This window comes from Squalius cephalus, assembly GCF_949319135.1.
Source record: "Squalius cephalus genome assembly, chromosome: 2".
Taxonomy (NCBI): domain Eukaryota; kingdom Metazoa; phylum Chordata; class Actinopteri; order Cypriniformes; family Leuciscidae; genus Squalius; species Squalius cephalus.
The window spans coordinates 30389899-30402846 of NC_137123.1; the positions used below are offsets into that span (position 1 = coordinate 30389899).

The 12948-nt window shown below is 42.9% G+C and overlaps 1 protein-coding gene across 4 annotated transcripts in view; it reads right to left on the reverse strand.

The window, feature by feature from the left end:
- Positions 1-5686: 5686 nt before the first annotated feature.
- The window catches only part of epha6 (eph receptor A6), a gene marked incomplete at its 3' end in the record, with an annotated part of 173564 nt that continues 166302 nt past the window's right edge, over positions 5687-12948 (reverse strand). For 2 of the 4 annotated variants that reach the window (XM_079852444.1, XM_079852447.1), the window contains exons 12-18: positions 12339-12400; positions 9975-10184; positions 9415-9579; positions 8092-8285; positions 7688-7837; positions 6828-6936; positions 5687-6573 (exon numbers count right to left, since the gene is read on the reverse strand). In XM_079852444.1, the coding sequence (XP_079708570.1) occupies positions 6538-6573; positions 6828-6936; positions 7688-7837; positions 8092-8285; positions 9415-9579; positions 9975-10184; positions 12339-12400 (926 nt within the window). Of the gene's footprint in view, positions 6574-6821; positions 6937-7687; positions 7838-8091; positions 8286-9414; positions 9580-9974; positions 10185-12338; positions 12401-12948 lie in introns of those variants that run through there. The other 2 variants (XM_079852445.1, XM_079852446.1) reach the window with 2 other exon arrangements.

Below are 12948 nucleotides of genomic sequence, written 5' to 3' on the forward strand. Positions count from 1 at the left end.
ACCAGAAGTCTCTGTGAAAGAGCATTCGCCGGCGGTGTACCCGCGAGCCTCTTTCTCTGAATCTCCCGTCTCTTTTCTCGACAGCCAACGCCCCACTGTCGCGGCGCCCGACGAGATCCCAGGCTCCATCCCTGACCCCGCCCCGTCGACGCAGGAATCCAGCGTGAGGGCTTCTGTCGACGCTGAGCTTCTCCGTCTTATCACTAAGGCCGTAGAAGACCTCGGCCTCGAGTGGTCAACGCCCAAGGAGCCCGCGCCTAACAGGTTGGATGGCTGCTTTCTGCCTGGACGCCGCTCTGCACCTGTTTCGAGGCCCGCTCCCTTCCTCCCCGAGCTGCACGATGAGCTCTCCAAGTCATGGGGAGCTCTGTACTCAGCCAGACTAAAATCCTCTGTCTCTTCGACGCTCTCCGCGGTTGACGGCGCGAACGACAGGGGATATCTTTGTGTTCCTCCCGTCGAGGAAGCGGTAGCGACTCACTTGTGCCCGCCCTCTGCGGTATGGCGGTCCAAGCTGAGCCTGCCCACTAAAGCTTGCCGAACGACTTCGACGCTGATCGGTCCCGCCTACGCCGCCGCTGGTCAAGCTGCCTCCGCTCTGCATACCATGGCCGTTTTGCAGATTCACCAGGCCAACCTTCTCCGGTCACTGGACGAGGCTGGCCCATCTGCGGAGAGCGTGACTGACTTGAGGAGCGCAACAGATTTAGCTCTCAGAGCTACCAAGACCGCTGCTCAAGCTATCGGCCGCAACATGGCCGCTCTCACCGTCACTGAGCGCCACCTGTGTCAAACGCTGTCCGACATGTCTGAGTCTGACCGCGCCACTTTCCTCGACGCCCCCGTGTCACCAACGGGTTTGTTCGGCCCCTCGGTGAAGGGCTTCACGGAGCGATATACAGAGGTGCAGCAAACGTCTCAGGCCATGAGACATTTTCTGCCGCGACGTTCTAGTTCCGCAGCAGGCCGCGCTAGGAAGCAGCCGCCCGCTCAGAAAACAGCGCCCCCACCGCCTCCTCCGCCCACCTCACAACGCCAGGATCGGGATGCACGTCAGCGTTCGCGCTCCACCAGCCGCCGCAGACCGCCTCCCGCCCGGGGACCCAGGCACAAGCTCGCGCCGAGCTTTGAGCCTCCCAAGTCTTCCTAGCCACTCTAGGAAAGCGCCGATGGTCAAGTCCCGCTGCGGCCGGACCGCCATCGAAGTATGCACAAACCGCTCTCTCAGTTCCCTCAGCAGAGGTGACTCGAAGGGTGTATCCAGCAGCCAACGAGTCAGTTCCACAACTCGCTCGCCTGCACACAAACGCCGTTCTCACGGCGACCCACATATCTCTCAAAAAGAGCATTATTTTGGGTCATATTCCGGCTCAGGCCGAAGGTGTCTTAAATGTAGGACAGGTGCCCACTGCCCAGTGCCCACCCCTACACGAAAACACTACCCTCACTGTGTGTCACACTCATTCAAGGTCGAAAACAATAAAGCTGGCTCAAGCCGCCCGACCGCTAAGTGTAAGAATTGTGCCCACTCCCCAGTGTTCACTCTTACACACAAGCACTACCCATGCAGTGTCCCACACTACCACAGGGTCTATATCAGTCAAACCAGCTCACGCCGTTCATATTCTGAGTGTAGGAAATGTGCCTGCTGTACAGCGCTCACCCCCGCTTGTGAATATGACTGTATCTGCGCCGCGCACACACATAGAGCCTCAATTTGTGAGCGCGCGCGCTGGCAGTTTGGTGAGTGCAGGTCACGTGTCTGCCTCTCAGCGCACACACTTCGTGAACAGCTCACAGCGCCATACAGAGCTGTATCTGTATCAAAGCAGCTGCCCGCGCTCACGACCGGGCCGCCAGTTACAGAAATACTGCGCAGTACGTCATCATGGCTGGGTCTCCGGGTCCCCGAATATGAGCGACCACAACCCAGATTTCATTCTACCCCTGGCCATTCACGCGAAAGCGTGGGAAAGCATTCCAGGGGCTTCGAAATGGGTGCTAAATATAGTGAAAGCCCGGGTCGAAACCTCGGTGAATCAGGAAGTAGCACACCTACTTTGCACCGAAATAGCGAATTTACTGAGAAAAGGGGCTGTGGAAACAGTCCCCTCGGCAGGAAGCGAGTTGGGGTTTTACAGCCGTTACTTCTTAGTACCAAAGAAGGATGGCGGGCTCCGCCCTATACTAGATCTCAGACACTTGAACAAAGCGCTGGTGAAGCGCTCGTTCAAAATGATTACAACCAGACAAATTCTCGCTCGAATTCGACCCGGGGACTGGTTTATATCAGTGGATCTGAAGGATGCTTATTTTCAGATCCAAATAGCAGCCCGTCACAGGCCCTTCTTGAGGTTCGCCTTCGAGGGCCAGGCTTATCAGTACACCGTTCTTCCCTTCGGCCTGTCTTTGGCACCTCGTACATTTACGAAGTGCATGGACACGGCCCTCGCGCCCCTCAGATGAAGGGGCGTGAGAGTCCTGAACTATCTGGACGACTGGCTAATTATAGCACAGTCAAAAGAAGAATTGGTGTTACACAGAACCCTACTGCTGACCCATCTCGAGCAGTTGGGTCTCAGAGTCAACTGGGCCAAAAGCATTCTACTGCCCAGCCAGAAAATTTCCTTTCTGGGGATAGAACTGGACTCCAGCTGTATGGTGGCGCGCCTGACGCGAGAACGCGCGGCAGTGATACAGCGCCTGGCAGCGACATTCACTGTGGGGAAATATCTCCCCCTCAGAGTGTTCCAGAGGATGATGGGTCTCATGGCCTCAGCCTCGTCGGTACTACAGCTGGGTTTGATGAATATGCGCCCTTTTCAGGGCGGCCTCAAATCCCGGAGCCTCTTTGCAATAGCAAAGCGCCTCCTCATATGGAGCCAGCACAATCTGCGCTCGCTGAGAGCGGCGCACGTGCCGGGCATCCTGAACGTGGGCCCAGATATGCTATCCAGGGCAAAGCTCTCCTCTGGAGAGTGGTCCCTGCACCCCCTCACGGTGCGAAATATCTGGGACGTTTTCGGCAGAGCACAGGTAGACCTGTTCGCGTCGCAAGCCAACGCTCACTGCCCAATGTTCTTCTCGAAAGAGATGGACCAAAACTGGCCCAGACGCCCGCTGTATGCTTTTCCCCCGGTCGCTCTGTTACCACAGGTAATCAAACGACTCAGGGAGAGCAAATGCTCGATACTTCTCATAGCTCCGCTATGAGAAGTAGCTCCGCGGCTCCATGGCCGATTCCGCTGAGGAAAGACCTGTTGTCTCAGGCCCAGGGAGCGATTTGGCACCCATACCCCGAGCTGTGGGCTCTGCATGTGTGGGCGATCAACTACCACCACTGCGCCTCCCAGAGTGAGTGCTGAACACGATCACAGAGGCAAGAGCTCCGTCTACTAGACGGCTTTACAACTCTAAATGGTCAGTGTTTGCTGAGTGGTGCTCAGCTCATTATTTAAACCCGCTAAAAGGTGAGGTAACGGTGGTTCTTTCTTTCCTACAAGAGCTGTTGGACAGCGGGAGAACCCCTTCCATGCTCAAGGTGTACGTGGCGGCCATAGCAGCGTTCACAAACCCTGCAAATGGCCAGTCGCTAGGGAAGAACGACCTCATAATTCGTTTCCTCAGGGGTGCTAGGAGGATGAATCCTCCTCGGCCACCCTCGGTTCTGGTTTGGGACCTTTCCACGGTCCTCGAGGCCATGAAGGGCGAACCGTTTGAACCACTGCACATGGTAGAGTTAAAATACCTATCGTTTAAAACCGCTTTTCTGCTGGCGCTAGCCTCAGTAAAACGGGTGGGCGACCTGTACGCGCTTTCAGTAAGCGCTACGTGCTTGGAATTTGGGCCTAATGACTCTAAGGTCATCCTCAAACCAAGACACGGTTATGTCCCTAAAGTGCTTACGACTCCCTTCAGAGCGCAAGTTATCTCCCTCTCGGCCCTCCCTATGTCTGATAGTGAGGCAGGGGTTAACCTTCTCTGCCCGGTGAGGGCATTAAGGATTTATGTAGAGCGCTCCGCCGCTTTCAGGAAATCGGAGCAGCTTTTCGTTTCGTTCGGTGGCCGCATTAAAGGGCTAGCTATCTCGAAACAGACCCTGTCCAGATGGATAGTGAACGCTATCGCGTCAGCTTATGCATCCAAGGGTCTAAACTGCCCTTTGGGGGTGAGGGCCCACTCGACTAGAGGCATGGCCTCATCGTGGGCATGGTCAAGTGGGGTTTCTATCCATGACATTTGTATGGCAGCAGGCTGGGCCTCGCTGTCTACATTTGTAAGGTTTTATAACCTGGAAGTACCCGCATTACAGGCCAGACTGCTCTCAGTCTGATAATGCTATATTAATGTTGTCTACCCAACTCGGTTTGACTAGACTGTTGATATACTGCAAGTCCTGTGGCCTACGCAGTTTAAGGTGGTCATACTGCCTTAACTGTATAGATATACGCTAATGCACCTATCTCATAACACCTGTTATGCCGCTGTGATTGCTTCACTTTACAGGAGCCCCGGGCACTGCCCTTGGGACATAAGTGTTTGAAATTCAGCACGCACGGCGTTTTACATAGGGTTCCCGTAGCGTAAGCTAAACTTACGCAACACGAGAGTACTCTCGTAAGAGAACGACACTCGGTTACTAACGTAACCTCGGTTCTCTCTAGAGAGGGAACGAGTGTTGCGTAGCCTGCCGTGCTTGTGCTGCACTTTGGTTTCGCTTCTAGTCGACTGAAATCACTTGTGCAACCTGTGCAGGGGGTTTTTATAGGCGTAGCCACACCCTGTTTTGGCGGGCTATGACGACAGCGCGGGAAGGCTTCCCATTGGCGCTGGAGTCATGCCAAGACGCACTGATAGGTTGCAGCAGTTGCCGCAGAGCAGCCAATAGGCGCGCGAGCTGTCTCGCCTATGTCTGCCTGCTGCAGCAAATGCGTTTTACATTCTAAAAAGTAAAGGATAATTTTTTTGCTTCAGTATTATCGAGAAAAGGAGTTTTCCCGTAGCGTAAGCTAAACTTATGCAACACTCGTTCCCTCTCTAGAGAGAACCGAGGTTACGTTAGTAACCGAGTGTCGTTTTACAGCATTTATTAATGTTAGTTAATAAAATACTATTGTTCCTTGTTTATGTCATGTTAGTTCATAGTATATTCAGTAATGTTACAACATTTGATTTTAAAAATGTATTAAATGTTCAAATGAACATGAATGAAGATTACCAATTGCTGTAGATGTATTGATCATTAATGTTAATGTTAAGTTAATGTTAATTAATGTAGTTAACTAATGTTAACAAATCTTATTGTCATGTTACCGTAACATTTTAGAAAGCAAATTTGCATTTTTTTTATTTTTTATTGTGATACTCAAAACACAACACAAAAAATATATGTTATCATTTATTTTTACAAACATTCAACCTATATCACCTTTATCTCTCTGTAATCTTTATAAATTATAAAAAATAATGTACAATTAGTTTACTATGAACAATACATTATGACCTGATTACCCAGAGATTTCCCTTGCCCTGCTTGAAGTAAGCACTCGGATCTCTTGCGCTTTTGACATTTGCACATTGCAACTTGAAGTTTGTCAAGTGGCCTCAGTGTCCCGAACATGTGTTCAGGTACAAAGAGCCTGTCAAAGAATGGGGGCATATATCAGCTACAGAACATGGTACGGTATTGTGCGTTTGTTTGTGTGGTGGAAGCGAAGGAGACTGCAAATGTGGATGTTGCCATCGAAGTTATGTGTGTATGTAGGCCTGCTGTGTTGGGAAAAAATACTTGCCAACATGCAGAGTGCTATATTGTCATGCTCTCTATATGAGAACATTTTACTGCAACCCGTTACCTCAATGTTTCTCCACTGACAAAAGTTTCATAATCGCAAGGCAAACTGATAAAATATCAGAGGTGTCTATAGATACTGTACACCATAGCAGACTGAACAAATGTGTGCAGTTCTCAAATCTCGGTCTGAGTGGATTTGTATAAGTTTGTTCAATTTGACTGTGGTGCACAGGAGTAAGAAAATGGCTTACAGTCTTCTGAAAGGTCAGACTTTTACCACCTCGCCGACAGCCTGAGGAAGTCAATGGTTTTGTGTGGCATTTTTTTTTTTAAAAACAGAGCAAGATAAAGCTCTCACTTCCCTACCTTGGCTCTTTTCTTGGTTTTCTAAAGACTGCACATATTGCTTAGAAAAATAACTAAACAAAATGCAACCAAAAAAAGAAACAAATTCACATATACATATAAATATCAGGATAAATATCAGATGTGATAAACAATGTATAATAGCCATTTAAAGCTGAAGACATTCAACAGATCCATAGTCTCTCGTTTTAGAGGCTCAGGAAGAAGCTCGATGAATAAACCAGAAAAAATCTCTTAAGACACATAATTTAATACATTAAAATAGCAAATATACTATTCAAAGTTCTCAGATTTGGAGTCCAGTCAATCACAGAACTTGCAGGATGATTGACAGATGACATCTTCATAACAATTAAATGGTGCCATTGTTCCATTGTTTACTGTGGTTCCTCTGGGTAAATGGTCCAGTTTTCCTGTTACACACAGTTTACCAAGAAGACAAACAATTCATGACATTTAGCATGTTTCTTCAGGGTCTTTGAGATTGCTTTCTTATGTATGTGTTTCAACTGGAAATCTTCACTGGATTTTGACAGAAACTGAAGCTGTGGAGCACTTCTCATGACAGTCAGTCAGCCCAGACCTCGAGAGTGTGCGTGAGGTCTAGCGTTGCTGGGATAAGCGTTTGTATGAGTGTATGTGTATGTGTATATGTGTATTTTCATACATGGAAGCCATTCTGTTGAATGTGGAGGAACTGCAGTCGTAGTGCTTGTATGCTGCTCACTATCCTCCTCTGGTGGCCAATCAGAGACACTCCGATTCTTCTTACATCACTGTTTAGAAAACAATGAGGGTGAGACATTTGAAACTGGGTTACATAATTGGCAAGTTCATGAGATGATTATAAAGGGTGTGAATATGAATCTAAAAGTAATTTAATCCATTCAATGTTAGATCTACGCTACTGTCTAGTGTAGAGTGAGGGAGCTTAAAAGGGATAGTTTACCCAAAAATGAAAATTAGCCCATGATTTACTCACCCAGATACGTATAGCCGTCTGCCGGAAGCTAGTTATTTTAGACGATAAAGTTTTAAATATAGATATTTTTCGTACACGAACGCATAGCTTCACTTCAGAAGGCCTTTAGAAACCCCCAGAGATGCGTGGAACACTTTAATCATGAATAGATGCACTTTGATGGACTTCCAAAGACATACAGCCATTCACTCCTATTATAAAGCTTGGAAGAGCCAGGACATTTTTTTTGATATATAACTCCAATTGTATTCGTCTGAAAGAATAATGTCATATACACCTAGGATGGCTTCAGGGTGAGTAAATCATTGGCTAATTTTCATTTTTGGGTGAACTATCCCTTTAATGAATATTAATTAGCTTGTTTTAGATTATTTACCTAGGCTAATCATTCATGTTAGCCGTTTATTATTATTAAATATTATTAGTGTAATGCTATAAAGCCTATTGCCTATTATAATACATGAATTTCTAAGGCTCATAAGACTGATTAGAAATATGATGTTACAATGTACAAAGAAATGAACAGAACTCGCAATAGCACTCACTCAATACTCATGGTGGATATGGAATCCAGGGTTGTGTACCCTGCTGCTATGAAGTTGTTCTTGTATTGACTCATTTTAATGGAATCCAACCAATCACCGATGGATATGAAGAGTGGGTAGTCTGGCAAATCCTCGGGGGATTCCGGGAAGCTGTTTAAACATGCAAAAAATTCTGTATGTGAAACAACAACATTCTGGCACGCAAGGAAATAAAAAAATTTAAAAAATCATTTACAGGCTTTTCCACGAGGCAAGAAACAACAGTCAAGTTTAATCAGAGTTTTCTGTAAGTAAATACTAACAATTTCAGTTTAAAATGGTAATTTCAATACTGGCACTTATTTTGATTCTAGTAAGCAATTAAATAAAATGTAGATTTTATAATGTTGTTGTGATCGTTCTACCTATTTACATCCTCCACCAGTGTGAGCAGACTGCTGGGATTACGGATCAGCTTGTCTAGGAAGCTGACCACGTCACTAAACCGAGGTCGTCGACTGCGTTCCTTCTGCCAGCAGAGAAGCATGAGCTGGTGCAGGGCCACGGGGCAGCCCATGGGCGCAGGGAGCCTGTAGCCCTCCTCTATAGACAGAATTACCTGCAGAAAGATACACAGAACTTTGGGATATACTGGGATATAAATTCTACAAGTTCATTTTATTAATGCAATTTTAGGGAGGCCATCAGAGGTCTAAAATACTTCAGACAATTACTGGATCCCCCAATGTTTGGGTGTATAAATTAATTAGCGAGAACAGTAATGAATAAACTAAAGGCATAACACGGTTCCACATGTTATTATTGCACAGAATATGTGTGTTAAATTGAATTAGAATTGGCCACATCCCAAGGGAAGATGATTTAAAATTGCAATTAAAACAAATATAATAAAAAATTCAGAGAAATCTAACAGGAAAAGGAATTCTGGGAGATGAAATATATTTTCAGATGTATTTTAAATATATTTTAAAAATATTATATGTGTTATATATATATATATATATATATATATATATATATATATATATATATATATGTATAAGATATATAAGAGTTCAGATGCAGATGCAAAAGCCTCTAAGTGCCATCTGAAATTTTCTTCTAGAATGATAATTTTTATCAAGCTCGTATATTTAAGTTCAGTAATTTCACTTAAATGACAATTAATAGGTCATTTGCATTGCCATTTAAGTGAAATTACTGAACTTAAATATACGAGCTTGATAAAAATGATCATTCTAGAAGAAAATTTCAGATGGCACTTAGAGGCTTTTGCATCTGAACTCTTCATATATATATATATATATATATATATATAGATTTGAAAATGGCCAAATAAATACATTGCAAATACTAGATCTTGAAATATATTTACATTGTTACATGTCATTTTCTCATTATATTTATATTCTTCAAAATATATTTTAGAAAATATATTTTGCATTTAACCAAAAAATTTATTTTAACACCGAAAATATATTTTCTGGCACAATTTAAAATATAACATAGCATTGGAAGGTTTGAATGATTAAACAACTTTGACCTAATCTCCAAAAAAAAAAAAAAAAAAAAAAAAGCATCATCCACAACTTAATTCATATACAGTATATTTATTATATATATATATATATATATATATATATAAAGTCTAATTATGGTAAAAACAACAACAACAAAAAACACAACAACAACTGCCTTTAGTAATAAGAATAGCCCAAGTTACTCACATCTTGATTGGACATCTCCCAATAGGGCCGTTCCCCATATGACATCACTTCCCACATGACAATACCGTAGCTCCAAGCATCACTGGCTGAGGAAAACTTTCTGTATGCAATTGCCTCCGGAGCAGTCCAGCGGATAGGGATTTTACCCCCCTGGCAAAACAAAATCTTTTCTTTTCATGATAATAGCAAGCAGCCAATAGATTTGTGTGTATAGGCAATCAAAGGAGATGCAGATTGCTTGTTATGTAATGATGAGTCATAATTGAGTTTTGAAGCAACACACTCAGACCCCTGTATAAAAAAAGTTCAGAAGTATTCAGACTCATTTAGCATCTTATTATAAATCTAATTACTTAATCACTCTCAGAATAAGCCCTTAATCTGGTGTTATACTGCTTAGATCAACCCAATCCCATTCAATAGCACACAACAAGCAGAGTAGTGCTAAGCTCCAGAGATTTTGGATCAGCTTTGGCTGTCTAAAACGCACAGATTGTTATTAACTCTGAACAGTCCTGCATTTAAATGAACCAAAATTGAAGTGGGTGTATGTGGCTTACTGTGGTGGTGTAAGCTGCCTCCGGGTCGTCCTCCAGCACCCTGGACAGACCGAAGTCCGACACTTTACACACCAGGTTGTCATCCACAAGAATATTTCGTGCTGCCAGGTCCCGGTGGACATAGCCGATGTCGGACAGGTACATCATACCGGAGGCAATGCCACGCAGCATACCAACCAGCTGGATCACGGTGAAGTGCCCGTCATGCTTCTACAAAAGGCAAGGAGAGGAGCCAAAGGATGGAAAAAAAAGAGTTGGGGATGTCTATATTTTATCACAATGAACAAAAAACATATTCAACTGTAACCAGACCTGATTGCAAAAACCAAAAAGAACATTAGTTTTTGTTTGGGTAGTTCACGAATAAAATGTTCATTGGCCTTTTTTAAACATCAAAAAACAAAACAATAAGGATTTTATAAATAGTATAAAAGACTATATAAAATAGGTGCGTTACAGTAGGTGCTATGAATGGATTAAATCGCAAATGGTTTTAAAATGGTTCTGTGGTGTGATAAATTGCATTCTGAAAATATAAATATTCCAATGTAGTCTCTCAATAAAAGTTTGGTCATGTAATAACTGGAGTTATGAACCGATAACGAAGAATCTTTTTCACAACTGGATCTATTTTTTCAAATACTGAAACCAAATGATTTTCATGATGTTATTTAAGGTGCGTTTGTGGTGGAATGTGGATGAAACCATAATGAAATACTTTCAACATTTCCCCTGCATTGCTGTTCAACACTACTGAATCTAAAGCCTGGAACATACAGTGAACAATGTAGCCCGATTCCTGAACAAATGACTTGTATTAGCAGGTTTGTTTAGTAAATCTAAAACAGAACCATTTAGTCTGATACACAAACATATGACTCTTATGAACTGGACATTTAATCTGTATTTCTTCAAAATAAATAAACTAACTATTAATATAACAGGTAAGAAACAGGAATCAGAAAAAAATTATCATACCTACTGTAGTAAAATAATAAGCAAAATGGCATATAGACCAGTGGTTCTCAACCTTTTTGACTCCAAGAGCTCACCCATCCAAAACAATTCAAAGGCCCCATGACTTTTCCAGTCATTAGTTATTCACTGAATAGCTGGCATAGTTAGAAAAATGTATGTATTCAGCAATGTTATTGATTTGACTGTACTGGGACTATTAAATGAGAACTAAGCTGAGCTGACACTGTTTTCTCCAGAATAAACACGGAACTGACCTCAGTGGAATCACTATTTTCTTTTTAGAGCTGCTTTACAGCATAATCGAACTATGTTTTTATCAGTGAATCATTATTTTCCTGTTTATCCCTGTAAAGCTGATTTGAAACAATCTCTGTTGTATAAAGTGCTATACTTGTGACTTGACTTCGCTTGACAAATGCTCATTGAGTTATGAGACTTTGGCTGCGTTCCAAATTCAGAGGCTGCATCCTTCGAAGGAATCGGACTTCGAAGGCAACGCTTTCAAAGGGCACGAAGGTCGGACCGAGCGCTGTTAAATGGGACGATCTAGCCTACAGAGGACTGTTCTTGTCTCTCGACAGATGAGCGGCAGTGATGTTTGTACTGGACTTTTTATATTCAACTGCCTAAAAACAAAACAGGGTTCAAAACCTGTCTAGATATGTTCACCTTGGTACATTTATGTAAATAATAAAGAGCATAAACTATTTAAAATCACATCTTGGTAAGATGTAAGTCATCATTTGAACTGTTTTATATATATATATATATAAAATTCTTACATTTGTATCATTAGATACATTAGACTATTCGAATTTTCAATTCAAGTTGAAACCCAATACTTACATTTAAAAGTGTTATCCGGCAATTTCTCTAAGAAAATCTGTCGTCATTGACGCGCGATGAATTCTGGGGTAGAGTAGGACGCGAAGGATCCATCTGTTGTATTATTTATTGCGCTCGAAACGAAGGCCGCATTTCAAGGCCGCATTTGAAGGACCCTTCGAATTGGGACAGCCTTCGTTGCGCAATCGGCCTCCGAATCAGATTTTATTCCTATAATGGCATTTACAGTTATAAAAATCACACTTTTAAAATTAGGAACCCTGGTTCCTAAAAAAAAAAGTTGTTGAGGAGTGAATTAAAATAAGAAATATCTTGATTTTTAGTAATTTTGTATTATTTTATTGCTTGTTTTGCTTAGTTTGCTTTGGACCCCTGTTTAAGAACCACTGTTTTAAACTGTCACATTGCAGGAAATGCACATTTCCAAAAGCATTTCATATCAACTATACATCTGCTGGCAAATTACAAAATGCTCTTTGTAGTTAGGAGCTGTTTATGAGGAATGTTGAGTGTGGTATGCCATATTTCTATTGAATGTACCCTCAGAAAAGAGTCCAAGGAGCCATTCTCCATGTATTCCACCACTATCATCACAGGCCGACCTACAAAGAGGAAAAAAGGACACCTGTAAGTAATGGACTAAGTTACAGAGAAAGAAACAGAAGGAAATGGGACGGACATGGCCACATTACTGCCTGTCTTTGACCACAAGTCAAACCCAAAAGTTCACTTTTGCCTTCATCATCAGAACTTAGTTTCAATGAAATCAGTGATGCTGCTCTAAATCAGTGTATTATGCTGCTATATAACGGATTTAATATCTAGTAGCATGGTAGTGAATGGTAGAATAGATGAAAGACATGATATAACACTAGACCCTCAGACTGAGAAAGTTGTTTTTTTTTTTCTGGCTCATTATGGAGGTTGAAGGCAGTTCGATGTGTGGGGTGAAATCATTGATTGTGTGCGTGTCAGACAGAATCTGTGGGTGTAGCAAACTTAGCGGAGAAACATGTTTGTTTTTTTACAGAGAGAAAACAGCTTTTGGCTGATGATGATCCAAGTTATTCTGTAATCAGTTTCAATTTGTTTCTTCCATCAACAATACACATCTTCACAATTTCCGTATCTGTTTTATTTATGCATTGCC